The sequence below is a fragment of the Uloborus diversus genome, chromosome 4, assembly GCF_026930045.1.
Source record: "Uloborus diversus isolate 005 chromosome 4, Udiv.v.3.1, whole genome shotgun sequence".
NCBI lineage: Eukaryota > Metazoa > Arthropoda > Arachnida > Araneae > Uloboridae > Uloborus > Uloborus diversus.
The window spans coordinates 132,836,193-132,862,673 of NC_072734.1; the positions used below are offsets into that span (position 1 = coordinate 132,836,193).

The 26,481-nt window shown below is 33.6% G+C and overlaps 2 protein-coding genes across 2 annotated transcripts in view; one reads left to right on the top strand and one right to left on the bottom strand.

The window, feature by feature from the left end:
• Positions 1–1,722, bottom strand: part of LOC129220268 (sequestosome-1-like) — a 31,780-nt gene extending 30,058 nt beyond the window's left edge. The window contains exons 1-2 of the mRNA XM_054854651.1: positions 1,586–1,722; positions 1,449–1,506 (exon numbers count right to left, since the gene is read on the bottom strand). The gene's annotated coding sequence lies outside the window, so the exon portion shown is untranslated. The remainder of the gene's footprint in view (positions 1–1,448; positions 1,507–1,585) is intronic.
• Positions 1,723–8,191: 6,469 nt separating this feature from the next.
• On the top strand, positions 8,192–26,241 carry LOC129219820 (uncharacterized). The gene is made up of 4 exons (XM_054854125.1): positions 8,192–8,296; positions 11,981–12,097; positions 25,061–25,309; positions 26,172–26,241. Exons 1-4 carry the CDS (start codon positions 8,248–8,250, stop codon positions 26,180–26,182), a joined length of 426 nt encoding a protein of 141 aa, XP_054710100.1. The 5' UTR covers positions 8,192–8,247; the 3' UTR covers positions 26,183–26,241.
• Positions 26,242–26,481: the final 240 nt, after the last annotated feature.

Here is a 26,481-nt window from a genome sequence, read left to right on the forward strand (position 1 = left end):
GTACAAAGAGAACAATATGCTTTAAATTCATCCTTTTCTGCATGGTACCATATGCTGATTTTGTATCTATTTCTGTCTGCTTTTTCCCACCACAAGGAAGAGAATTTCGTTTTCCATAGCATTTTCATTAAAAAAAAATAATACCTACTCACATTTTTAAAGCAAAAAGTTTGACTAAGTTTAAAAATTAAATGTGCAAGAAATAATCCAACCTCACGGAACAGAAACACAAAGCAAACCAACTCTTTGTACTGGAAAAACAAGCGAATGCTCTGCTCAAACTACAACACAAGATAAGCACAAAAAAAATAAATATTACTTCCCACCTGGAGACAACCCATTTAAACTTTGCCCATTTTTGTTTGGGTTCTCATTTTGTTTTATTTTTTTTTTTTTTTCAGGAGAGAAATGACTGCAAGAGTTATGAAGAATAGATGAAACAAATAGCTTTATATTGAGCGTCTGTTTTGGTTAACTGCATCCCCTCCTTCCCCATAAAAAAGCAGCAGCAGTATAGTTTTTCTCTTTCTTGTTTAGAAAAAGACTCTTAGGATCCATAAAATTTATTTATTCCTAAAATACTGGCATATCAGCATGAGAGGTTTTATTTTTAGGTTGAATTTCATTTTTCTGTGCTAGTAGGAAATGAAATATGAAAATTTTAGTAATTTTAGGACAAAACTCGAAATTTTAGGACAACTCCTACCCCTGATGCATCCCAGGCCTTTACACATGTCTCTTGTAGATAATTGTACTTCTGGAGCTTCAGCTCTTTATGAGCGGCATCCTCAACCATTGGATGGATTTCAGAAGACTGAAAGAGCAGCAGAGCAAAATCAACCTGTTTCGATAAATGCTCCTTATTATTGGAATAAAAAGGTCATCAGATTGAACGAATTAGAAAAAAAATGCGAAAATGTCTGATATGAATCAATGCAAAACTTTGAACACCCTCAATGAATGCCAGTAATTTTTAATGCCTAGATAAACTAATTGTTAAAATACATAAAAAATGAAAAGTCAGAGTTGACCCATTTTGCTTCATAAAAAATATTTCTCCAGAAGATAAAACTAAATAATTAGCTAGAAACATTAAAAGCTTTCTTCAGAAACACAATCAAAGTATAAAAATCATTAAAAAAATACAAGAACAAAACAAAACAGAACAGAACAAAAAGGAACTTGAAACGACTTCTTGATTTTCTAACAAATGAAATGTGGAAAATAATAATAATACTTGACCCATATTTTCCTTATTGGTCAAAATAAATAACATGTTTCAAAGTAAATATTACTACATTACTTTTCATAACATGATTTTACAATTAATGATTTTCATTCTTTTTTTCTTTGACAAAATAATATAGTGCTCTGCTTTAAACACAAACACTAAGACAAACAGCTCATAACTATCAAAATCAAATAAAAAATATCTGAAGCGCACCAACCTTACAAATCTGCTGCAATATATTCTCTACAAATCTTCAAAGACACCAAGTTGAAAACCTGTAATCGAATCAAAGAATATAAGGAAAATATTCCAAAAACAAGTACGACTGCTATTTATATTGCATGAACCAGTTACCTCGGCTGATGAAAGAAATTCTACAATATTCAAGAAGTTTCCGTATGAGAATGACTCAAAACCTGATGTAACCTGTATAAATGACGCAGGGAAATTGATGGAAAACTGGTATATAAATGACGTTGCTTTTTGTTTACTAATAATCGTTCGAAAAAAAATTCTGCAGTGTATTCAGTTCACTTCATTCAAACAACAGTTTCGATTTAGAGGGCTACGTTCGCCAATCTCTACCGGTAGCCACCGGGACTCTAGGTTGATCAAATGACAGCTAATGACGTTATGCTAAAGCATTAGAGTTGACGTCATTATTTGTCATGTGGTCAAGCTACCGGTCGATAAACGAACGCAAGCATACAAAGAGCACAAGCCGTTAAAGTTTTTCGATTTTTGCCGATGTTTTTCACAAAGGTTGTGTTCGACGAATGTCAAGCTTTAGGGACTCTAGGTTCAGGGACTCTCGCCAGGGTCTTGGTCTTGCTCTAGCCCAGGCGACAAAAGTCTTTTGTCGGATGTCTTTTCATCCATAAGCTCATTATTTTTTGCATTGAAAAAGGCGTTCCCTGTAACGCCGAAACACGTGTCTGCTGTAATTTACAAATTTGTGCTTCTTCTAACGTTGTTTTGTCTTACTTTACATATGCTTCTTATTTCTTGTATTTTAAATATTTTAATAAAAGTCATCAAGGACTGAAAAGAAGACTGTTTTTCAGAATTCTTATCTTATAAAACGCATGCATATTTTTTTTCTCTGTATTGACTTACTGTAAGTTGAGGAGGATTGTATGTTTATATTTTAGTGAATAAGTAAATAGCTTAACTAGGGTGGTTCAAAAATACATGTAAAAAAAAAGTTTCTCCTAGACAACAGGACACCCCTCAATATTTTTAGACTTGTGGATAGTAATATACCGGAAGAATATTGACTTCTTATTTCAACTGAAAGAGGGTGCTCAACTCCCTCCCCCAAACATCGTAAGTATGGGGAGGGGCGTTCAAAATTACATTGAACTGAAAAAACAATGCTACATATTATAATATACAAAAGTAATGTGCACATACATTGTAAAAAAATTTTATTTACAAAAACACAGCTGGGGAAATTAAATGTTTCCAAATTTGTGACATTTTCCATGCTACGACTACTGTTAAATTGAGCACCCTCTTAAAATTTGAGTAAGAAACAAAAACTTTTACAGCATAATACTATTAGTAAGTCTTAAAAAAAAAAAAAAAACATAGGGTGTGTCCTGGACGCATATAAGCTACCTTTACTCCTGTTCGGTCATAGGAAAATTTCAGGCCCTCTCATTGGCTTATTCGAGTGTCAATCAAAGCTTCAAAGCTGTGACGTACTGCAATGCTGCTAGTCCTCTCTCGCAGTGTTTCATGTTTGTAATTTGCTAAATACGAATAAGCATTTGCAAATGAGATCTTTAATTGAATGTTGCTGACAAAAGCAGCATTATCATTTCCAAACAATTTCATCCTTTGCAAAACAAATGAAAGCTTTTATTAAGAAGCTATGCTTTGAAATAAAAATAGGTGGCGCAATCTTTAAGCGAAAAATGCATGTTTTACGACATCGTTTTAATTTAAATCGAAGTTATTTTTAAAAATAATTCTCAATTATTTTGTTGATGGAAAGCAAATTCCGCAATTTTTCATATTCTAAATGATATTTAATGCAATTTAAACAGCTCTTCTTAAAGAAATGATTACCATTTAAGTTAATAACAAATACTTATTTTGAATAATTTTATACATGCTAATTTCTAATATAATTTGCTCTTGTGCCAGTAAATAAATTGTTTATCGTATAACTTTTCTTTCTCGTTGCTATATCTAGTGTTGTATCTGGCTGATATATATTATATACATCTGTTTTACAATATTTACTTTATTTTTATGTGAGTTCAATATGAATAAATTATGATTAGTTCCCTGTTGGTTTTCAAGTACATGTGACTGGACTAGAAAGCCATAGTATTATTAAAGTAATAATTCTTCCACATCATATATGAAGAGAAATTACATTTTCATAAAACAGTTGCAAAACGATTCCGAACCAAAGAAGTTTTGTAACACACACACACACACACACACAAACACTTTTATTGATAAAATATGTACATCAAGGAAAATAATGCTAATTACGAAAGTGTGCTCACCCTAATTTTTAACTTCTCAAGCTCTACGAGAAACACAGAGCTGTAAAGCAGCTTGTTTCAAAGGCAACTTAAGTTTCGACACTTTTCAAAAAAAGAAACATTTTCACAAGATTTTAAATTTATTTTTTTTAATACTTTAAAAATTCTTCAATCAATGTATGATATTTAATGTATTTGAATGATTACATTCAAATGGTTTCAGAACTATTCATGAAACTACGAAGGTCGTATCAGCAGTACAGCAAAAAAAAAGGAAAACTTTTTTGCTAATTTTGCTGAAAATATTTAGTAGCTGCTGACCTCTTCATGAGCCCAGTTAAAATATTTAGTTGTATTTATTACAATACATTAAAAGTCATATATTGATTTCAAAATTTTCAAAATTATCTCAAAAATGGTTGAGTTTTCAAGTTTTAGAATTTTGTGAAACTTTTTTTTTTTCCCCAAATGTTTTTAAGTTAAATAGTAAATGAAACTGCATGAAATTCTCTTGAATTGCCTCATCAACTGTGCGTGATAATTTTTTTTCAAAATAATAAATGAATTTAAAGTGTCAAAGGGTGCGATTTCTGAAAGTTTGACTTGAAAGTGATTTACTTGAAATAACATATATATATATATAATTTTACATTAAGAAATATTGCTTTTTAATGTTATTTTCAATTATTTTATTCAAGGGTTTAAATTACCTATTCCTTTTTACATAAATTTAAATATTATGAAGAATATTAAAAGATAAAGAATTTGCTGTTTAACTAAAAAAAACTTACATTGAGAAATAGTTGACAAATGAGTTAAATTAAACTCCAATAGCTCCTTCTTCAAAAGCGCCATTTTTTGCTTAAAGATAATGCTATTTATTCGTTTAATTATATATTTTACAGGTTTTTCAAAAAAAAAAAAAAAAAAGCAGAGCATTATTTTATTTTATGAGTTATGAAATTAGAAGGAGACAAGAAGGATATGTTTGCCAGACTCACTCAAAATTCAATTGGAAGTCTTATTCTTGAATGCTAACTCATATTCAACAGAAATTAGCTAGAAAAAAAATGGCACAAGAGAAAATTATATTAGAAACTATAATGTATTAAAATATTCACTAGAAGTATTTATTATTAAGTTAAATGGTAATCATTTCTTTAAGAAAAGCATTAATATCAAATGTTTAAATTGAATTAATATCATTAAGAATATGAAAAATTGCAGAATTCGCCCTTTTCCATCTACAAAATAATTTACCATGAGAATTATTTTTAAAATAACTTCAGTTTAAATCAAAACAATTTCGTAAAACGTGCATTTTTTGCCCAAAGATGGAGTCACCTATTTTTATTTCAAAGCATAGTAGATCACAGGCGCCAAAGTTGATCATTTGTGACGTCATAAAGACCACGCCCCATTAGAAAAATAAGACTCTTTTAAAAATTAATTAAAAGTTATACGTTTAGAAAAAAAAAAGATTTTCCTCGCTCCATGTTATTGTATACAGGGTGATCACTCCGTGTTTTTTAAAGTTCCAATTTTGCATAGATTTCAATCTGTCTTTTCAAAGTAAATATTTTTTGTTTCGATTAGGTTCATATTCGCAATAGCTTAGATCTAAGAACTAGATCTAATAATGACTGGCTTCTCCCTCCTGAACCAGAATTTTGAATCCACGTTCTTTTTCTCTATACCAGGGGTTTGCAACTGGCAACCCGTAAACCCCAATTTCTGCGGCAGGAAAATAATTTGCACGGTTAAATTTTATGTTCGTAATCAAGAAAGTTAGATTTTGAGAAAATTCATATCAGTTCCCATAGCCGAACGTCGTATTTTACGCCCTAAAAGACGAAATTCGGGTGTACTTGATCTTGAAACTAATGTTCTAACTTCCGCCAGCCCTCAAAAAGCCTAACAGCTATGACGGCGAAGTTGGAGAAGTTCACGTGACTATTTTATGGTACGTATTTTAAATGTCTGTTTAGTTTCCCAAGCTAATAAAATAATGATTCTCCTTCTTGATTTGCAATGCAATGATAAATTCCGATAAACACGTTCTTTTTTTTCCAAAAAAAAAAAAAACCCCTCTGAAATAAGCTATTTAAAAACCTTAAAATATGGTCCATTTGATTTCTGAGTAAGCGCATAATTTTTCTCCCCAGCTTATTATATTTCTTATGTCAATTTGCTAAAACGAAGTACTAAAACCATTTATTAATTAGTTTGTTTTCGCACTGCACATTTCGTGTTTTTTTTTTCTTTTTTTGTATGGTTTTTTATTTATCTTTTCAATTTGTAATTTGTGCTCATTGCAGTGGCCCATTAAAAACACCCTCCAAAAAAATAAATAAATAAATAAATAAATAAAAACAGTATCATGGTTATGGCTAGAGTTATGTTACAGCATTCTAGTGGACCTCTGGTTTCAGATGCGGCCTCCAGACACTTTGAAGTCAGAAACTCCTGCTTTATACTTTTATATATATATGTTTGAAAAAGTTAAGGGGCTCCCGCCCCATTTACACACACACACACACACAAACACCAGTTTGCGCTCGCGGCGGTTCTTTCTGAAATAGGGCCGCGAGTAAAGTTAAAATTTTCTAATTATAATAGAATCTTTGTTATGTCTTAATTGTTGTATCACATTTTCTTTTAAAGTCATTTTTTCTTTCTTTTAGTAAATGTGTAAATTATTTTTTTTATTGCACACGTGCGACGCTTCTGGTGTTTGAAACCGAAAATTTCAAAATTTATGCCCTGCCAAGAAAAAAAATTCATTGTTACAAATAGACCTAAAAAAGCCTGTCAATTCAGGAACGAATACTAATTATTTTTCATAATTAACAGCTAATGAAGTTGATTTTCTTTAATTTCTATGCAATAGTGTGGGAGGGAGGGGAAGGGGGCATCCCTAAAAAGAAACCTGGGCTTTGAAAGCTCGACAGAAGCCCTCGACTCCATAGGCAATTTGAAAATCAACATTACTTTAAGAATTCCGATTTGCAGCTGTGCTTTTTCGCTAACCAGCTACATATCAGCAAAAGTATTCTTTCTTTGAAGGCATTTGACGTGAGTGAACATAAAATATATTCATTAACTAGCGGTACCCGCATGGCTTTGCCCGCAGTTGCAGAGTAGAAAATTAAAAGGTCATTTGGTTCGCATGTATATTTACAAGTAGTGGATGGTGAATTTCTCGCCAGTTTGCTATGTTAATTTGCTCTTCCATATAATGATGTGTTCGTCCACGTTATGGTAATTTACTCGTGAATGTTGTGGTAATTAGTTCGGTAAAATAAGCTTAAAATTGGAATAGAAAAATTACAAAATCGAATTTTCTAAAAACCGCTTTGAGGTGCTCCCTCCTATGCAACGAACTAATTCTGTGCCAAAGTTCAGGAAAATCAGCCGAACGGTCTAGGCGCTATGCGCGTAACAGAGATCTAGACATCTTGAGACACAGACTTTCAGCTTTATTATTAGTACTAGTGGTACTGGCACGGCTTTGCCCGCAGTAGAAAAGTAAAAGGTCATTTTGTTCGCCTGTATATTTACAAATAATGGATGGTGAATTCCTCGCCAATTTGCTATGTTCATTTGGTCGCCCATGTTACGGTACCACGTTATTATAATTTGGTAATTTACTCGTCCACGTTATGATAATTTGCTCGGTAAAATGTTCTTAAAATTGGAATAGAAAAAAGATCAAAATTGAATTTTCAAAAAATCGCTTCGAGGTGCACACCCCCATGCTACAAACTAATTTTGTGCCAAATTTCATGAAAATCGACCGAACGGTCTAGGCGCTATGTGCGTCACAGAGATCTTGACAGACAGAGATCCGGACATCCAGACAGAGAAATATCCAGACAGAAAGACTTTCAGCTTTATTATTAGTAAAGATTAAGAAAAAAAAAAGATTATGCATCAAAAAACGGGACATTTCGGTATGATGTAGGAGAATGGGATATAATACCTGAAAATGAGACTGTCCTGTTCATGACGGGATGAATGGTCAATTAAAGCTATAGTAGCCACTGTACTTACACTTACCCCATCTAATTTCCAGTTTTGGCGGCTAACACTTAGTCGATGCTCATGGAGCGAAGTGATCGATAGCGTGTTTCACAATACCAATTTATTTCATTTTTATTTTCAAATTATTAACAACCTAATAAATATATCATTAAGTTACTTTTTCTACGTTGGCGATTTAAAATTCCGCCATTATAGTAATATTTCCGTGAGCTCCTAAGGGTTCGGAACCACTGGTTGAAAATCAATGCATTACAGCAGGAAAAAATCGAACGAAAATTTCATCAGATGAAATTTCTCAGGTATTTACTTTTATCTCGAGGAAACTATCTTTAAGTTATCTGAAAACAGGCAAAGTGATTCAAGGAAAGATAAGACTGTAACTTATGTTTCAGAATTTAAGCCATGTTCTTTATTTTTGACATTCATGTTTTAATTTCCGGAACATCATTTCCCTTTTAGGGTTGTTAAAACATGCTCAAAACAATGTTAATATTTTCATCGGTTGTGTTGATTCAGTCAGGTAAGTGCATTAGTTACATCTTATTTTAATGACTTGTAAATGTGTGTTAAGTGTTTGAAAGGATTTCATCTATGATGGACAATCATTTGGATCTCAAGGAGTTTCTTATAAGCATAAGTTTCAATTATTTTTCCCACTCCATCTTTAGCAATCTCATTTTAGCAGATACAACCAGGGTTGCCAGACGTCCCGGATTTCAAGGGACAGTCCCGTGTTTTGAAAAATTGTCCCGCGTCCCGGGGAACTTCCATACCGGAAGACTAAATTCCCGTATTTTAGCTAATAACAATATTTCACAAAACGAGACATTATTTGAATGGGAAAAAAATAAGTAAAACAAAAAATGTGAAATAAAGAGCAATAAGAAAATCACGTGGAAGCAAACGCAAAAATTATTTTCGTTTTAATTTGGTTTTTGTTTTGGCGGCAGACTACGAGGATCTGAATGGTTGCTTCTTTGAAATATATCTCTGCGAATGCGTCGTCAATCACAATGAAAACTATTTTTATACTTTGATCGGCGACATTTTGTAAGGTTTAATGCTTTGTTGCGATTGAATTTTACCGATTTATCATGAAGAGATGTTCTACGTCTTAAAGCACCCCTAAAAAATACCCAGTTTTTGCCCGCAACCTCAAAGATACCCCCCTTCGCTCCTAGAAGCCTGTCCCGCAATTACTGTTCTTAAATCTAGCAACCGTGGATATAACATGTTTCTCTGCTTGATAGAGCGAGAACAAACACCATTAAATTTCTAGAAATGGAGTACTTTCCACTGATATAAGTTTTTTTTTTCTATGATTGTACAGAACTCTCCACGGTGAGATGACAATTTATTAATGCTGATATAACCAGTGACGCCTCGAATTTAAAGTTTCGGAGAGGTAGATTTTTCCCGCCGAATGGAACTCCAAGTTTTGCCGAATGAAAAAATACCGATTTGTACATAGACGTGCATATAAAGAAAAGGGACATTAGGGCGTTTAAAATTTGCAATACAGTAATACAGTAATGGGGTCGTTTCCAAATTTTTAAAAGTATTTTTTTCTGAAAGAAAATGCTTAAAAACATAGGATCTGACCATTTTTTAAATACTTTGTTTAAGTTTAATATTTTTAAAAAATTACTTAAATCGGTGCGCTTTCATTCTTTATGCTTCTGCCGATGACATCACAAATGATGAAATGCCATTCAGTGTTGCCATTCACAGAACAAAATATTTAATTCGCATCTTTACTCACGTGTATTGGCAACGATATGGTTGATAGCAAACGTAAAACGCAATTTTAATTCGCTTCTTGATTATCGTAACGTGGAAACGCGATAGAAAGATGCGACAAAGAGCATCCCTTGTGACGTCATCAAGATCACGCCTTGATGGAAAAATCGGACATTTAAAAAAATTAATAAAAAAAATAACTTGGGAAAATGAAAGTATTTTCTGTGTCCATGTTTTTTTTTTTTTTTTTTTTTTTTTTTTTCTGCTTATTCTATCAATTTCAGTGACAAGAAGTACTACTTTTGACTGAAGGAAACAACCCCATTATGTCTCCAAATTTACCGAGGCGTCAGACAAAGTTTGCCAAATAAGGACATTTTTGTGAGGCAGGGACCTCCCGTGACCTCCTTTCTGGACGGAAGGGGTAACCACAGCGGCTTAAAAGGAGAAGGACCCCAGTCCTGATCCCATCTTTTCATGGCGGTTATGAGAAGCGCAGATGAAACGGTTGTTGTTCCAGTTCCATAATCAGTTAGGACAGAGGTGTCAACCCTTTTTTAGTACAAGTAAGGACACTTTTTGCACGCTATCCATCATCGGAAACAGAAAGCTAATTTTTTGTACTAATTTTGCTAAAAACATCAAAAAACAGCATTTGGTAGACACTTCAACTCAATTAATCAAGACATTTCCCAAGAAAAATCGAATTTTTCTATGCGCTTCATTGCCCCAGCAATAGCCCCATTTCTGCACTACACGTCATCGATATTTAAAAAAAAAAGTGTTTTTCGGCCCACACTACTGTGCACCCCCATATTCGGTCAAATGGTCAGAGATCAAGACGTAAAATTATGATCAAATGTTAAAAGGGCATACTACCAGAACAGAATATATTCTCCTTTCCTTTCATTTTCGGTTAAAATTTTTCAGATACCTTGATAAACGAGTGAACTTTGCTCGCTAACCGGCCTTCAACACCTGTGGTGGCTCAATGCCACCTGCGTCTGGTGACTATTGACGATTTTAATGCTCCTCAAGACTTGATGTCCGACCCTTTATTTCCGGGTTCTTAAAGTTTAGAGGGGTGAGACACAGCAGAATAGCTTTCCCTGGATGTCCTGCATCCAACGGCACCAATATTGAACTGAGAGACATTACCACATTTCCAGTCAAGAGGATGTAGAGTTACAGACACATAAGCACATACACAAGCACAGGTTTTGACAGTATCGATATTTTTGTATGCATTTAGTGCAAACATTGAAACACACCCCTACTATGACCAGCGGTGCATGAAAGGGAAGGGTCATGGGTCCTTTCACATTGTTTCAAACACTTTATGCATAAAATGTAAAAAATAATAGTAATATTTTCAATTCATTAATTATTTTTAAATGTAAATACAGTAGAGTCTCGAAAATCCGAGGTAATTGGGGCTCACCCCACCTCGGATTACTGAAAACTCGGATTATTCAAAAGATTCTTTGGATTACATAAGGACATGTGCTGTTTACTTCCTTACGCAATGAAAAGGAAATATTGTCTCCTCTAAATATTTATCACTGAAATATCAACATAAATTTATGTTTTAATCAACCCTAAACGAGTTTTGATTTTTTTTTCTTGATACCTGTACGTACTTGTGTGTAAACTTGCAGGCAACTAAAAACCGACCTTTGATCGTCCTCGAATAAGTTTTGATGAGTTTTGACGCGACATTTGTTGCTATGTGTGAGCGTACGTAGTACCTCGCATATTACAAAAACGTTAGTCATAGAAGGATAAAATTTCATACATGTGCTTTGTACAGCGTCAAATTTTGCACTTTCTTTTTAAATTGCAATCCGATATTCCAAATGAGCTGTTTGTTCGTCCTTTGGGGCAAAACAATGTTTTAATTTCAAGTTATTTTTTGTATCAACCTACTTCCTACTTTCCCCAAGGCATTTCTTAATCCATCTCTAATATTCAAAGAATATTTCATGTCACTTGGCAAGTGTTATTGACATAAACCTTTCAATTTATTTTTTTTTACATAATCGTATATTGTTAGGGAAGTTCTACATAGCAAAATATTTAAATTTTCAGATTAAAACATTTCTTGTCTATAAAATTTATACCTTAAAAATATCAACAAATCACCTCGGATTAAGCGGAACCTCGAACTTTTGAGACTCGGATTTTTGAGACTCTACTGTATTTGAAATACTACTTCGTTTTATTGCCTATGAGATAAAATTGCAACGCTTATGCCCTATTAGATGTGCATTATTCCTGGTTGATTTGGTGCTTTTTACTGACACCAAAGAAGTTACAGACATTTTGCGAACTCAAAACCGTAGGTTCTTTCGTAGCGGGGGGGGGGGGGTCTTCTTCAGCATGACGCCCCCTAAAATCGATGTCTGTATCCGCCCCTAACTATGACACCCTAGATAAGGCTCACTGTATTTTGTAACCTTTTTAGAAAAAAATGAATTGCTGATGAAATGCAGCTTTCAAACCGATACCTGTGGCTTCCTCAATCAAGACGGAATGCTTGCAATGTGGAAGAGACTGAAAACTGAAATTGCAGGAAGAAAAGGTAAATATATTTTCGTTATCACAACCGAAATACTCTTAGGTCAATGCTCTGACGGTACCCATCGATGTTCCTATTATAAAAATTCTACGCATATAGGAAGACAAAATTTCTGCAATTAGTTTAAGAATTATTCAATGTTGTTAAGCAAAAATAAACAGATTATTGAATACACGTGTTACGGGGTTTCCGGGAATACCTTTTTCGATTCAAAGTTGTGAGCTTTTGGATGTAAAGACATCCGGTAAAAGCAACGAAAATGACCGGCAGACAGCTTGAACAAGCACAATTTTATTAGTGTTAGGGTGATTTTCCATAAACCTAATAATGTCACGTCTGGGCAGAATGAGAAACACATTGTTTGACGTAAAAAGTAGTTTTTAATTTTTAATTGTGATATATGTTTTCTTCAACTCATTTCGATACATACAGGGTGTTCCATTTCAACCTGCAAGACCTTTATTTTCGAAACCGTTAGTCCTAGATGTATACTTCCAATTGCAAAAATCAGGGCCGATCCTAGCAGGTGTGCAGAGTGTGCGCCGCACAAGGGCGGCCAAAGCAAGGGGCGGCCACAGGCAGCATCATATAGTTCTTATAATCAAGCAAAATTCCTCAAGAATTTCTCAGAATATAACTTATAATAAGTAGAATAAATACGCTAATTTTTAAAAGTTCAATTGTCAAAGTATGTGTCGATTTCCCGACAGCATAGCATAATTTAAGAAAATTAGAATGTTAGGGAACACTGTTGGTTCATTGTCCATTAATATCTTCTCTTAACACACATGCTTCATTTGGTTGCAAAGTTTGTGACAGAACCGGTAATCAGGCATGGATACAGGGGAGGGGAAAGGCCCCTTCTGAAGCATGAAAGGGTGCCGTCTAAAAGGAGCACCGAGGGCAGCCACTAATGTTTACCCCCCAAGCTTTTATAGACCTAAACAATGAAGGCATATTTTATTTATTTTTTTTAAAAAAAAAGCTATACTGATTAGATACTCTCGCAAGCATTTCAAACAACAAACTATGTAACAAACTCTGTGTTTAACAATCGTGGATGCGTGGAGAGAAAGTGGAAAATTGCGACTCCCTTGAGAGTAACATATATGAATGACGAACTAAAATGTTGTACTTTACCCCCTTTACGACAATTTTTCTTATTAAAATCCTGAATGAACTGCACGGTTTCAGATCAGGTAGGAGGACAGGGCTCTTGCCCCGGGAAGCAAATTTAAATGTCGCTCCAAAACGAAGATCCAAAAGGATGCCATGACCTCCTTGACGAAACTAAAGGAGGCTTAAAATTGCGTTTCTAGGACTTTACTTTCGGAAAATTTCGCTGGTTGAACCATCATCTTAAGGACCCAATTAAGTCTCTGATTCACCTCTTCCACCTTAACTTAATCAAACATAGCCTAAAAATGTTGGCTCCAAAATCCAAAACGTGTTTTCAGACTACAGCCTTTCCTATCATCAAACGACATATAAAATTGCTTTGGCCTTTTTCGAAGTTTTTGCAGTGGAGGACCCCGAAATCCATTCGCAAACATTACTACCAAAGACAGTCTCAATTAGCGTCTTTAGAGAAGCCTCTAATTCCACCCCCTCTCACTTAATGTATTGAAAAACAAACAAAAATTGCGTTTTTCAAATATCAGTTTCAAGAACTTTTGGAAAAAGACCCCGGATCCCCCTTTTCTGTAACGCAATCACTATACCTGAAAATTTCATTTTTAGACGGTTCGTGGAGTCACAGCTTCCTGCCTAAAGTAGCCTGAAATTGACTTCAGCTTCAAAACACAGTTCGTGAGGGCACACTGAACCCCCGCCCGCTCTTAGTCCCATCGTTATCAAACAATACTTAAAATACGATTTTGGGACTTATATTTCTAAAGAATTCCGGAGGAAAACTGCCAGGCTTGTGTAACTTTTCACGGCGCTAGGGCATATCAATCAATCGTCGAGGTGAGGTGGACAAAAGTCCATAGTTATATTTTTCAGATATATATATTTTTTTTTTATTTCCAATGGCTGGCAGCAAGAAAAGGTTTCAAAGAACAAAATAGCAAAAACAAACACAATACACAGAACAAGGAACAATACAGAAACAATAGAGTGAAATATTTAGCTGCCGATACGCTCTCTTGCTTCCCAATAACGGTCACACAGGCTACGTCTGGAAAGCTGGGTGCAAGTGTGCAGGTGACGAATGTCCATTTCTTCGTTTGAATTGCAAAGGGGACAAAACAGTCATGGCCAGTTAAAAGTCGAAACAAAGTCACTGACACTGCTCTTGGTGCTGAAGGGACAAAATCACGGTTTATAAACCAAACTTTGTGGTTGCTTCTAGCTTTTAGGTCTTGCCAAAAAAAAAAAAAAAACTCTTGATTTTTTCCTTATATATTATTTTTCAGATATTAATGTTGAAAAATATCCGAAAGATCGGTAGAAGCTTCCCAGTTTTGTTAACGTCACCAAAGATAATATAAAATTACGATTTTAAAAATATCCGCTTAAGAGCCCCAAAATCCTTCCTATATCCCAAAATCCTATAATGGATTTCAATTCCGAAAAATATTTTGGTTCAGGATATTTTCACGGTTCCCCTATTGTTTTCAAATCTAGCTAAAAACGGGTTTTTGAAAAAACAGTGCCGAGAAATTACTGGAGGATAGCCGCCAGATCCCCTACCGTCACCAAAGACGACCTAAATTTGCGTTTCAAACTTCAATTTCGAAAACTTCAGATGGGAGATGATTGAATGTCCCTCCCTCTAGTAACGTCAACAAAGGTAACCCAAAATTGCGAGCTTAAACCTTCAGTTTCGGAAAATTTTCGGGAAGAGCGCCGATCCTTCCTAAGCTACGCTGACCAAAAATTGCTTCGAATTGATTTCAGTTTTGAAAGAATTTTAGGAAAGAACTCTAACATTACTTTCCCTTGAAGTCTTGAAAAACTTCCTAAAATTGCGAAATTTGACGTCAATTTTGAAAATTTCTCCATGCACCTTGAATATACCCGATTCTTTTATCCTTGCAACCGAACACAACCAAAGATGAACTAAAACTATTTTTCAAACGCCAATTTCAATAATCTTCTCGGAGCGATCCCCCTCCGTCCTTCCTCTGATGTCACCCAACACAGACTATAAAATGCGTTTTGGCGACTAGGTAAATTTTGGCATCTATTACTTTCTTCAAAGATAAAAATTGTACCTAAGGAGTTTCTTACTATAAAACTTTTCTTCCTTCTTATAAGTTCTTAAGTTCATCATTCTTTTTTTTTTTTTTTAATTTTTATTTTAATTAGAAGTTGGTACAGAAATTTGAAGAAAGATTTATATAGACGTTAAAGATTAGTCAAAATATGCAAATTACTCTTGAGGGGCGGCACATTAGGTCTTTCCACACGGGCGGCCGACACCCTAGGATCGGCCCTGGCAAAAATGTTCAAAATCAGATGCAGAATTAAGATATTGAAAGTTTGAAGCAAAAATAAAAATGAGTCAAAAAATATAAAATTTAACTTTTTACAAGGGCCCTAGGTCCCCTATCTACACTGTAAAAAAAATCCGGAAACGTTTCTGAGTATATCGTGCAGCTGCGGTTCATGAAATTTTCAAAAACGTTTCTGAGTATTTCGGAATTTTCTTACTGTAGTGTCCAGAAACGTGTCTGAGTATTTCGGAATAATCTTTCAATTTTTCTGAGTATTTTGGAATACTCTTTCTGTAATTTTCAGAAACTTTTCTGAGTATTTCGGAATCCTCTTTCCGTAATTTCCAGAAATGTTTCTGAGTATTCTGTGCAGCTGTGGTTCATGAAAGTTTCGAAAACGTTTCCGAGTATTTCGGAACTCTCCAAACAATTTTCAAAAACGTTTCCGAGAATTTCAGAATCCTTTTTCCGTGATTTTTTCTAAAATATAATTCTTTACTATAGTACTGCATACCATATCAGTTTCAGTTCTTTCATATCTAACAGCAATGAAACAAGCAATTTTAGAATCTTTCGTGGATTTTTTTTCTGAATTTTTAATGACAAATAGCATGGTTAACAGCATAACATATGCACAGTTATAAATTTTTGAAAATTTATGAAATAATATAGTAGTTTCATTCCTAATCACAAAATCGTCAGGGGAGGGGAGGAGGGGGGGGGGGTACTTTCTCAAAAGTGGGATCGTTTGTTAAACAATCTTAAACTTCAGTTTTTCTCTCAATATTTTCAAGACAAAATTATCAACATATTGTATTTTTAATGCAGAACTTAAAAACATATCTTGTATCCAAACTTGATAGCTTTTATTTTCGGATAAAATTTGACAGAACTTACCTTCCCTTCGCGTCAAGTCTATTTCTCTGACGAACAAAGTGTACCGAAAAGTGCAACAGAGAAATTGGTGAATTTAAATATGACACCAAGTCCTCCTGTTGGAACCATTCGTGTTGATTCTTCTGTTCTTGCCCTTTTCCAGTTCATCACAAATATAAATACTTAATCAAAATAGGTTACTGATTTTAGTTTTACAATGTGCACAAAATGCGTTATATATTTTACTAGCTACGTTGCCCGGCTTTGCCTGGTCTATTTTGAAAACAAAAATTGTGTCAAGTGACGTATATTCAACAATCAGTCATAAATAAAAGAAAAAAAATCATGATGCAAAATTTCCCCTCCAAACAATGACGACAGATATTAAAATACTTTTAAGAAATTAAAATAAAATGAGAAAGATGGATTTAAAAAGCGTAACCATGGAAACACAAAACAAAATAAGTTTCAGAATTGAAAATGAGAAAGATGCAAATAATGGATTCAAAAAGCGTTACCGTGGAAACGCAAAATAAAATGGTTAAAAACTTGAATAGAGATCAGATTTTTGAACTTCATTTCATTCGCTTGTAACTTTTTTTCTATTGGAGATAGAGGGTTAAACTTCCGACCATATGTCGAGTTAGATCTGGAGTAAAAATGTAGCTTTTTTCAATGGTGTCAAAAAGAAAACTGTAGGACAATTCCTTCACTTTTTATTGATAAATTTAATGAAGAAAGTAGTGCCTAAATTTCAGCTAAGCCTAAACAAATTCGAGCTAAAAACGTAACTAACTTCCGCCGCAATTAAGTTAGAGCGTTAGAACAAATTGCGTAGAACGCGGGAAATTCTTCCCTTTCCAACGATATATAATATTAATAATTGCGAGTAATTTTTCACCCCCATATTCGGGAATTTATGTGAAAATTGGGCCTAAATTGGAATCAAAAAAAGAACTATTCATCGAATTGTTTTCGAACTGGTCTGCAAACCTTCTCAGGACTTAAAGGAACAAATTGTGAAAATTTCAGCGAAATCGGCCGGATAGTTCTCGAGTTTTGCGAGTTCAAACAAACAGACGCTTTTTGGACACTTCATTTTATACTATGTAGAGATTTATTAAAACATTGAATTCTATTGCATGATTACTCCATTTCATATATACGAGATTCCCCCCCCCCCGCCCCCACACACCATAAGAGTGATGGTGAACCCATAAAATGCTATAAAGCGCCCCCCCCCCCCTTAAAAAAAAGCAATCCCTGAAAATGTCAATGGCAGTCTGCGTGGTGAACGTCCCTCGTCTTCTCCCCATATGTACGTTGTATATTAATAACATAGTATTTAAAAAATGATCACTTTTAAAACAATGACATGAAATCCTATATTAAACTAGTATATCCACGAAGGAAATGTTATTTAACGAACAACTAATGTCAAGGAATTTTTTTATTGTCAACCACATTTAACAAAATGAATAAGCACATGAATTAATTGCATAACTATGTTGCTTACTAATAGATAACTGGGCCATTTTCTAATGGTATAAATATTTTTAAATAAATGAATAAATTATAATACAAAAAGATAAATATACTGGCACATTTTTTGTGAAGCATATTACAATACTAGAAAACATTTGCATTACCATATTTTTAATGAATTAAACAATTGATTTTTTTTTTTTGAACCAATGTATGTATATCCAAGTATTTCGAAATAACTTTTCTGTGATTGCTTTTCAAATATAAATCTTATTTCTTTTGCGTAATTAATCAGTTTCAATTGGTTACAACAAATAGTACAATGCGCACATAGGTATGTAGAATAACTTTAAATTAATTCAATAAACCCAAAAACAGTTACAATTGGAGCCTCATCAAATGCAAATCAACAAAGATATAAATGTATATAACATGCTTTAAAATATTCATTAATACTTACAAGTGACCATGAGCGGAAGAAAATCTAAGTACCTCCATTACAACTGGATAAGTAATCCAAAGGGTTTCGTTTCATTAAGTATAAAAACGGGTGTTGAAACTATTCACGCTTGCACACACAATATATATGTAATCATGGTCACACCGGAAATTGTAAAGAAGCAAATCGTTATTATCTGCGTACATCGTCTAAAAAATCAAGGGCAGCCCAAAATGCAAAGGCGACATGAAATAAAAAGTAATCCAATGCTAAACAGTTGCTGACTGCAGCAACCATAGATAAGGAAAAAAAAATAAGCTCTCGTTATTTCCGACTCACTGGCGCCAGTGTTGGAAGGATAAAATACGTTTCGAAGCATTACGCCTCACTTCCGCTTCTAGATTTTTTGAAATAACAAAAAGCTTTCTGAATAATGAGGAGTTCGCTATTGGATGAAAGATTCTTATTATTTCGGAAACGTTTCCGATATACCCAGAAACGCTTCCGAAATTTGTTACAGTGTAATATTTAGAGAAATAATCTCCATTGAAAGCTCTTACTGACACAAAAAACTTGTGCGTCCAAAACTGAAGGAGATATTCCAGTTTAAAGTTTTAAGGGACCATACAGAACATGAGATCGGAACTTATCGCCCTTTCAGAAGAATGACAGATTGTCTAATTAAGAAAAACAAGGCATTTATATTTTTTATTGCTATTCAAAAATAAATGCAAATGTTCCGCCGTAATACCTAAAACTACATTACAAAACCTCGAACAACTTGAAAACCACTCTATGCACACATATAATTTTAAACACTTGTTAACTGCTATATTTTCCCCCAAAAGGTGTTATTGACGGCGCATGAAAAGTGCTGTAAGTCACAAAACGCTGCGTTTCATATTTTGGTGAATATTAGTCGCACTAATTTCAAACTTTTTGTGTTGGAATTATTTTTCAATTGAGATTATTTCCCTAAATATAAATTGGAGGACCTGAAGTCCGTATAAAAAGTTAAATTTTGTGTTTTTTGACTTATTTTTATTTCAAACTTTCAATATCTTAACTATGCATCTGATTTTGAAAATTTTTGCAATTGGAAGTATGCATCTAGGACTAACGGTTGCGAAAATAAAGGTCTTGCAGGTAAAAACGGAACAATATATATATATATATATATATATATATTAGGGTGGTCCTTATTTATATGGGAAAAAAAAATTCGGAATTCAACAAGTGACGCCCCCTAGTTTTGTGACACTATAATTAAAAGTAACGTGTGCAAAATTTGAACTCGATCGGTCAATAATAACACGTGCCCCTAGGCCGTTGAACTTTAACACTTTTGATAATTTTCTCACAAATCTTCGAGTTTTTACTTCAGACCCAGTACATCATTACTCCTAGGTTTGCAAAATATTTTTACAGTGAGGTAGCACTAAAATTAATCTTTTTAATTACTTTATATCATCTAAAGATTTTACATTGAATAAGAATAAAATATTGCTTTAGAAACTATACCTTAATCATACGCTTTTCTCAATGTATCTCAATCATGTGCATTTTTATTCTGATAGTCTTTGAGTGTCTGTAAAATACTCAATTGCTTTTGTGACTCATATTTGGTAAATTGATTGTGAAATTCTTCGATTAATTGTGCTCCTCTTTCAGTTGTATCAATAACAACTTTCAGCATTTTAACGATATCTCTTCCCTTTAAATAGCTTCCTTCATTTTGCCATGAATCAGGATCAAATAGGAAAACATCTTTTGGTGTTTGTAACTTATCAAACAGTTTTATTGACTTGTAATTGATTCTATAAAGAGGAAGATCTTTACTAAGTATTCCAAATCATCTACTGTTATTTGAAATTTTTTATACAGTCATCAGACACGTCTTCCTATTCAGCAAGCATTTTTTTGAAGTAGTCTTTTCCTATCTTCAAAGTTAATTCCTTTATTCAATGCGGACAAAGCTACTACTTCATCCCCTAAGTACCATAAGTGATTTATGAATTTTTCATTCACTGCTTATGCTGCATGTTTGTCATCATTTTGTACGCTGCAGGTTTTTTAGACACTAGACTTTATATTAATTTAAATGGCCTAGAAAGGGTTGCTGCGAAAAACTATATCTTCATAAAACATTTAACTGTAAAACAGTAGCTGTTCAACATTGGAACCTGAAGCTATCATGGTAAGCCTATCGGCCGTTTTTTTCCAGTTACATCTGGATGTAGCTTAGTATCCCAGGGAATAAATAAAAAACCTAGATTTAAATTCATGAAATCTGATTTTACCTCTCAAAGATTTTCTCTTGCTCTCTTAAGGGATGTACGATTGATCATAAGGTTATTTGGATTTAAATTCACGGCATCTACATAGGCTGTTAATAAATGAGCAGCATCTTTGTCCCTAATATGGCATTTGTCTAACATTGATGAAATGCGAGCAGATCTCAATAGTTGTCAAGCTTTTTTGCGTTGTGGTAGACCAAATATGGAAAAAAAGGTTCAACAGGTTAGGATAGATACCCATTTCGGTTTCTAAATCTTGTGAAATGGAAGAGGAATTTGATGATAATATAGGACTATGTACTGAAATAGAAGACAGTTTAAAGTATAGAATTTTACATTATTCCGATCTGGAATTTATTTTAATTTATATTTTAGATATGGAAAATAGAGTTTATTTTTATGGTAGGGTAATCGAGAATTTTTCAAAATTTAAATTATAAGAATGTATAAACATTTAAGTATATAACTAAAGAACAGCAAATTAAAATATAATTGTCATTACTTATATTTATAGCATGGAAACCTAGTGACCCTATTTGCCACACCTATTACATACACAGAAAATTCTCTAAATCAACACACCCAAAGCCTGGAGGAGGCAATTTGTTGTTGTCAAAAATCATTCATAAATGACCTAGGCCATTCATTAATGGCCTTTAGAATCCCTTGTGTCCATCTTGGTAGAAAGAAATGTTCCAATGCCGCTTGGTTTGAAACGAGCGCGAATAGCGATATGCCTGTCCAAAGACCATTGGTGTACTTGTACCCTATGTAATATGTAAAATTTTAAAGAATGAAAGTGAGAGAATGGTTGGTCTGGAAGTAGCAACATCTATTGATGTTCAAAATTACTTTAAATATGAAACCTAGGAATATTTTTACAAAAAAATGAGAAAATCCGCAATTTTTTCTTCAAAACTCAAAAAAGGGGGCCCTAGGGGCACGTGTTAATATTCATGGATTGACTTAAAATTTTACATGGATCATTTATTTGTATAATGGAACAAATTGAGGGGGCGTCGTATAAAATATCAACAACTTCAAAAATAAGGACCACCCTTATATATATATATATATATATATATATATATATATATATATATATATATATATATATATATATATATATATATATATATATATATAAAGAGATTACTCATTAATTTTTTTCTTAAGAAAATGTTTCAATTACCAGAATATCAAAATCTTGGAATCCTTTCCCCAAATGTATTTAAAATAATTTGAAAGAAGTATTTTATATCAATGTCCCACAAATTAAATGAGTAATTGTTATAGTTATATACTTTTAAAGGGATCAAATAACCCTGTTTTAATCTATTTCATTATTTAACTAATCGAGGTACTTCATTTTAAAGTTTCTTTTAAGCTTTTCAATATATATTTCTCCTGGTATAAAAATGTGTTTAGTAACACTGTGCCACATACAAAAAAAAAAAAAAAAAAACTTTCAAAATGATTCTTGCCGATTCTTAAAAAAATTACCCCCTGAATCCAAATATGACCAATGTTTTTTCCCATCACATCCCACTTTTTAGGGTTGGCGTCCCCAAGTTTTTGCTTTCGACAGTTTCATATCCATCATTTTATATGGAGGGGAAAGGGAGCATTTTATTAACCAATAACACTCATCTGAGGGGCAAGAGAGAAACGAAGTTCACAAGGATGAACATTTAGAGCAAGTCGGGAGTTTCATGGTTGGGGGGAGGGGGATTCCCCCAAAAATATTTTTTAAATCATCAAAAGCGATCTCCCCCCCAAAGCTTTTCAATTTCTTCACTTATTTTTCGGCTTAAATCCTTTGTATTAGGCTATAACACCTATGAACCCCATGTCCGAAAAAGTTTTCGCGTTGTAAAAATTAAAACAAACAAACAAACAAAAACATTGAACGCTTCATATTTTTCATAGTCAATGTCGCATAGCACATCTTTAGTGAAGAACCTTCCCGTATTATTCAACTAACATTCACAGATGTAACTAAGATTAAAATGAACAAAGTATGCTTACAATATAACATTAATGAATATTTATTGCACTGCCCCCATTGTTTTTCACTACATCAAAAAGTGATAAACGATAGACCGGTTTTGATTCGATAAAATCGAATGCAATTCTTGACAACAAACAATTTTCTGAAAACAAAATATTTATCTTTTAAGCACAAAAAATAAATTGAAACAATCAGTTAATACAATAACGATAATAGAAAACCGATACTAAATTAATGCTCTCAATATCTCGGCGTTACATTTCACTAAATTCGAAATATTAAAAAATAAAAATTATTATTAAATAAAAACAAAAAACCCGACTGCGTAAAAACCAAAAAGAAAAAAGAACGAAGAAAAAAAAAGCCTAATAGTTTAGAAATTTGTTAAGTAGGGGAACATGGGGCAAAATGAAAAGGTGAAATATTTACTCTGCTTTTAGCTCCACCAAAAATTATTTTTGTTACTATAAAATGATAAAGTTCTTGCAATTAACATTTTAAATATTAATTAAGACCTTCTAATACTCTGTGAAATATTTAGTTAGTTAATATTATGCTTATTTGTATTTTAAATAAACTGAACATTTACTCAAGTATATACAGGGCAGAGTGGATGGGGCAAAGTGAAATAATTTGTTTCATTTACTCACTCAAACATTTAACATAAATCACTTACGTATTCTTTAAAAAATTAATTCCTTTACATTCCCTCATTTAAAAATTTCCTTATTTATTTATTTATTCTCTTGTTTTCTTATTAATTCATTTTTACTCACTCATTTGGTTTTCTTCATATATTAATAGATTTATTCATTTAATTATTCTTTATTGTTACATTTCTTCATTTAACCTTGTATTTACTGATTCAAAACAAATTTCCGATTTGTTCATTTTGGAAAAACTCAATAGAATAATCAACAGAGTCGGGGCCCATTCAAATTTAACGGGATTCCTTGATTGAAAAAGGAATGGGCCCTGACCCTTGATCCTTCTATTCTGCTTTTGAATTTATGATTTGTCTTATGTGTGTATCGATTATAAAACTATTTCAATGGTGTAGTTATTCAGTAGTACTTAAGAAAATTCTAAACTACTGGGCTTATATTTTTTTTCTTTTTCTTTTTGGTTTTTACGCAGTCGGGTTTTTTGTTTTTACTGAGCAATCACGATTGCTTATTGCTTTCATTTGACCGTCCTTGATGTTACAGTTCCTTTTTCAGCTTGGATCAGGGGACTACCGCCCGCCGTCCTCCAGGCGCGGCTGTCCCTCGGTCCTGAGCTATCCGCTTCTCCTGGTCGGAGGCGTCCATGTCCTACACACACGCACGCTCACACACATACAAACACACGACTTCACACACATACACTACGCACACGCCTACGTGCATAGACACAGGTCTACGCACACACACAAGCCTACACACACACACAACTATGCACACGTAACTGCACAGAAGGAGGGGCAGGCTTGGGGGGACAGGAGCCGTTTCTAGAAAGAATAACTCCAATGAGTAAGGTCCTGTCGTGATTGCGAAAAACATAATTTGAATTCAAAATTTCAAAATTCAAATTATTTTTTTTTAATAGTTATTTTTATTTTACACTTTTTAGTTAATATTCATTGACTCAGTTATTATGATTCTAAGGTGGTAAATTTCGAAATCTTGTCATTTCATTGAGAGAGTTTATATCGTGAGGTTTATTAAGTAACTTGCAGTGGTTTAAACTACTGATCATTATAACAGCCTGTATAACTCATGATGACGCAAAATCGGAAGCGTCCGTCACTCAAATCTTTCTCACAAAACTAAAAAAGCCCATCAAGAAAGTAGACGTCGCGAAACTCAGTCCCTTGAATCAAGGCAAAATGAAATGCAACATGTTAAAGATTAAAATCGAATTCGTAGACTTAGTAAACAAAAAATTCAGGCAGTGAAAACGCTACCTGCATTTGTCACTCGCTGTGTCTCACGCAGGTAGCTTGCGACACGATCCCGAACAGAAAAATGGCGGCTGATTGTTGATATGGCGAATTTTGGTTACTTTCATGTGTTTAGTGACACTCCCAAGGTTAAGACAAATCGATTGACGTAAGTATTATCAAAATTGGCCAAGGCGTTTAGCCTTTAGAACGCCACATGTTAACAAACACACATATTACATAGACTCACAAGCACCTTACCCTCGCTTGCTTCGCGCTCTCGAATAAAAAAAAGTATTAACATTTTCCTCCCATCTTATGAATCTACTTTAAAGTTTTATGTTTCTTTTTTCAGCTATTTAATTTACTATCAATTTTTTCTCGATTCTTTATGCGCAACAAGGCCCAGCTTAATTTGTATTTCAAGACTGTTTGAAGAAATGATATAAGCAAACAATACTTCGCAATGAGCTATTTCCTTCGTTATTTTTTTTAAGGGTCAATGATGGTTGTAGAACCTAGCAGAAGCGGGAAACAAAGAGCCAGGCTTCTCAGTCCCTTCTTCGAACTGCAAGTCTTACTCCCTGCCTGTTTGCACTTTGAGACTTTCCTGTCTGGCGAGGGGGTGTCCGGACTGCGAGTGGAACAGATTGACGATTCAGGATCTACTGTCCTGGTAGGAATCCACACAAGTACCTATTTGGAGAAAATACGACATCGATGTTATTATCAATGGTTATTTGAGGGTGAGTCCTTTCTTTCTTTTATTTAATATTAGTTTCCCTTGCACAATTTGTCAAGAAGAGGTAGTTTTCGTCACTGCATCTCACAATGGTCACAAGTCACAAAATTGCGACGCCTCATGGAAGTCACCATGTGATACATTTCTCACTTCATTTCACAGTGACGCCACTTTGTGACGTCACTGCGAACTGACATTCGTTAGTTGCTGCAACCAGCCTTTCATTTCTCCTGAAAAAGAAGACGTTGCAACAGTATCCAAAACAGATGTCACTAAGTTAGAGGCACCGATAGAGTTTCTTCCACAATAAAAATTTGTCTGTGACATTTCTAGCAATCATTATCTCTCCTGATTTTAAATTAAATTAATCTAACAGTTTGTTTTATTTCCTCATATGGTAATTATTGCTGGCACCTTCCAATAGCATCTCATGATTTCAGCATCATGTTTTCAACGTTTATTCTCTGTGGTTCAAACTTTCTTTATCATGGATCAAACATCCTCCAAATGGGAGTTAGTTAGAGATGACCCAGTTTGAAAACTCTTGAAAAATTACTAATATGTATATATATTTTTTAACCTAATCTTAGTAAAAAGTAACAATGTAAAAGTTGCCACACGCTTTAAGGGAACAAATTATGTCACATTGTAAATTTTTTAACGATCAGCAAAAGTAGAAAATTGTATTAAAATCGGGTCGAACCTCCACAGCTCTCTCTACATGATGCTGTTAATCATTTAAATGCAACATGTCAGCCCTCTACGCTTCACAGCAATCAGTAAAACTTTTAAAATTACTTTTAATGAAACATTAATAGTTACTGGTTTATACATAAAGCTTACCTTTTATTATATCTTCTTTTTAGTTTGTTTTTGAAGCAGACATCAATCCTGAGATTGGACAAACTACAGTTGCGGTAGATAATTTCATGTTTAATCTAGGAAAATGTAAATCAAAATGAAATAAACTTTCATGAAATACGATCTGTCATTTCTTAAGTTGCATTGTTACAGATCAATAATGTTCTTTATCATTTGTACGATATAATACAAGCATCTCAAAGCATAAACGTTTCATATAAGGGTCATTCTTCAAAAAGTGTAACTTTTCTGTGATACGCCTTTTACTGTAAAACTTTTAAGGAACAATTCATTTAACAATGCTTTTTAATTTCA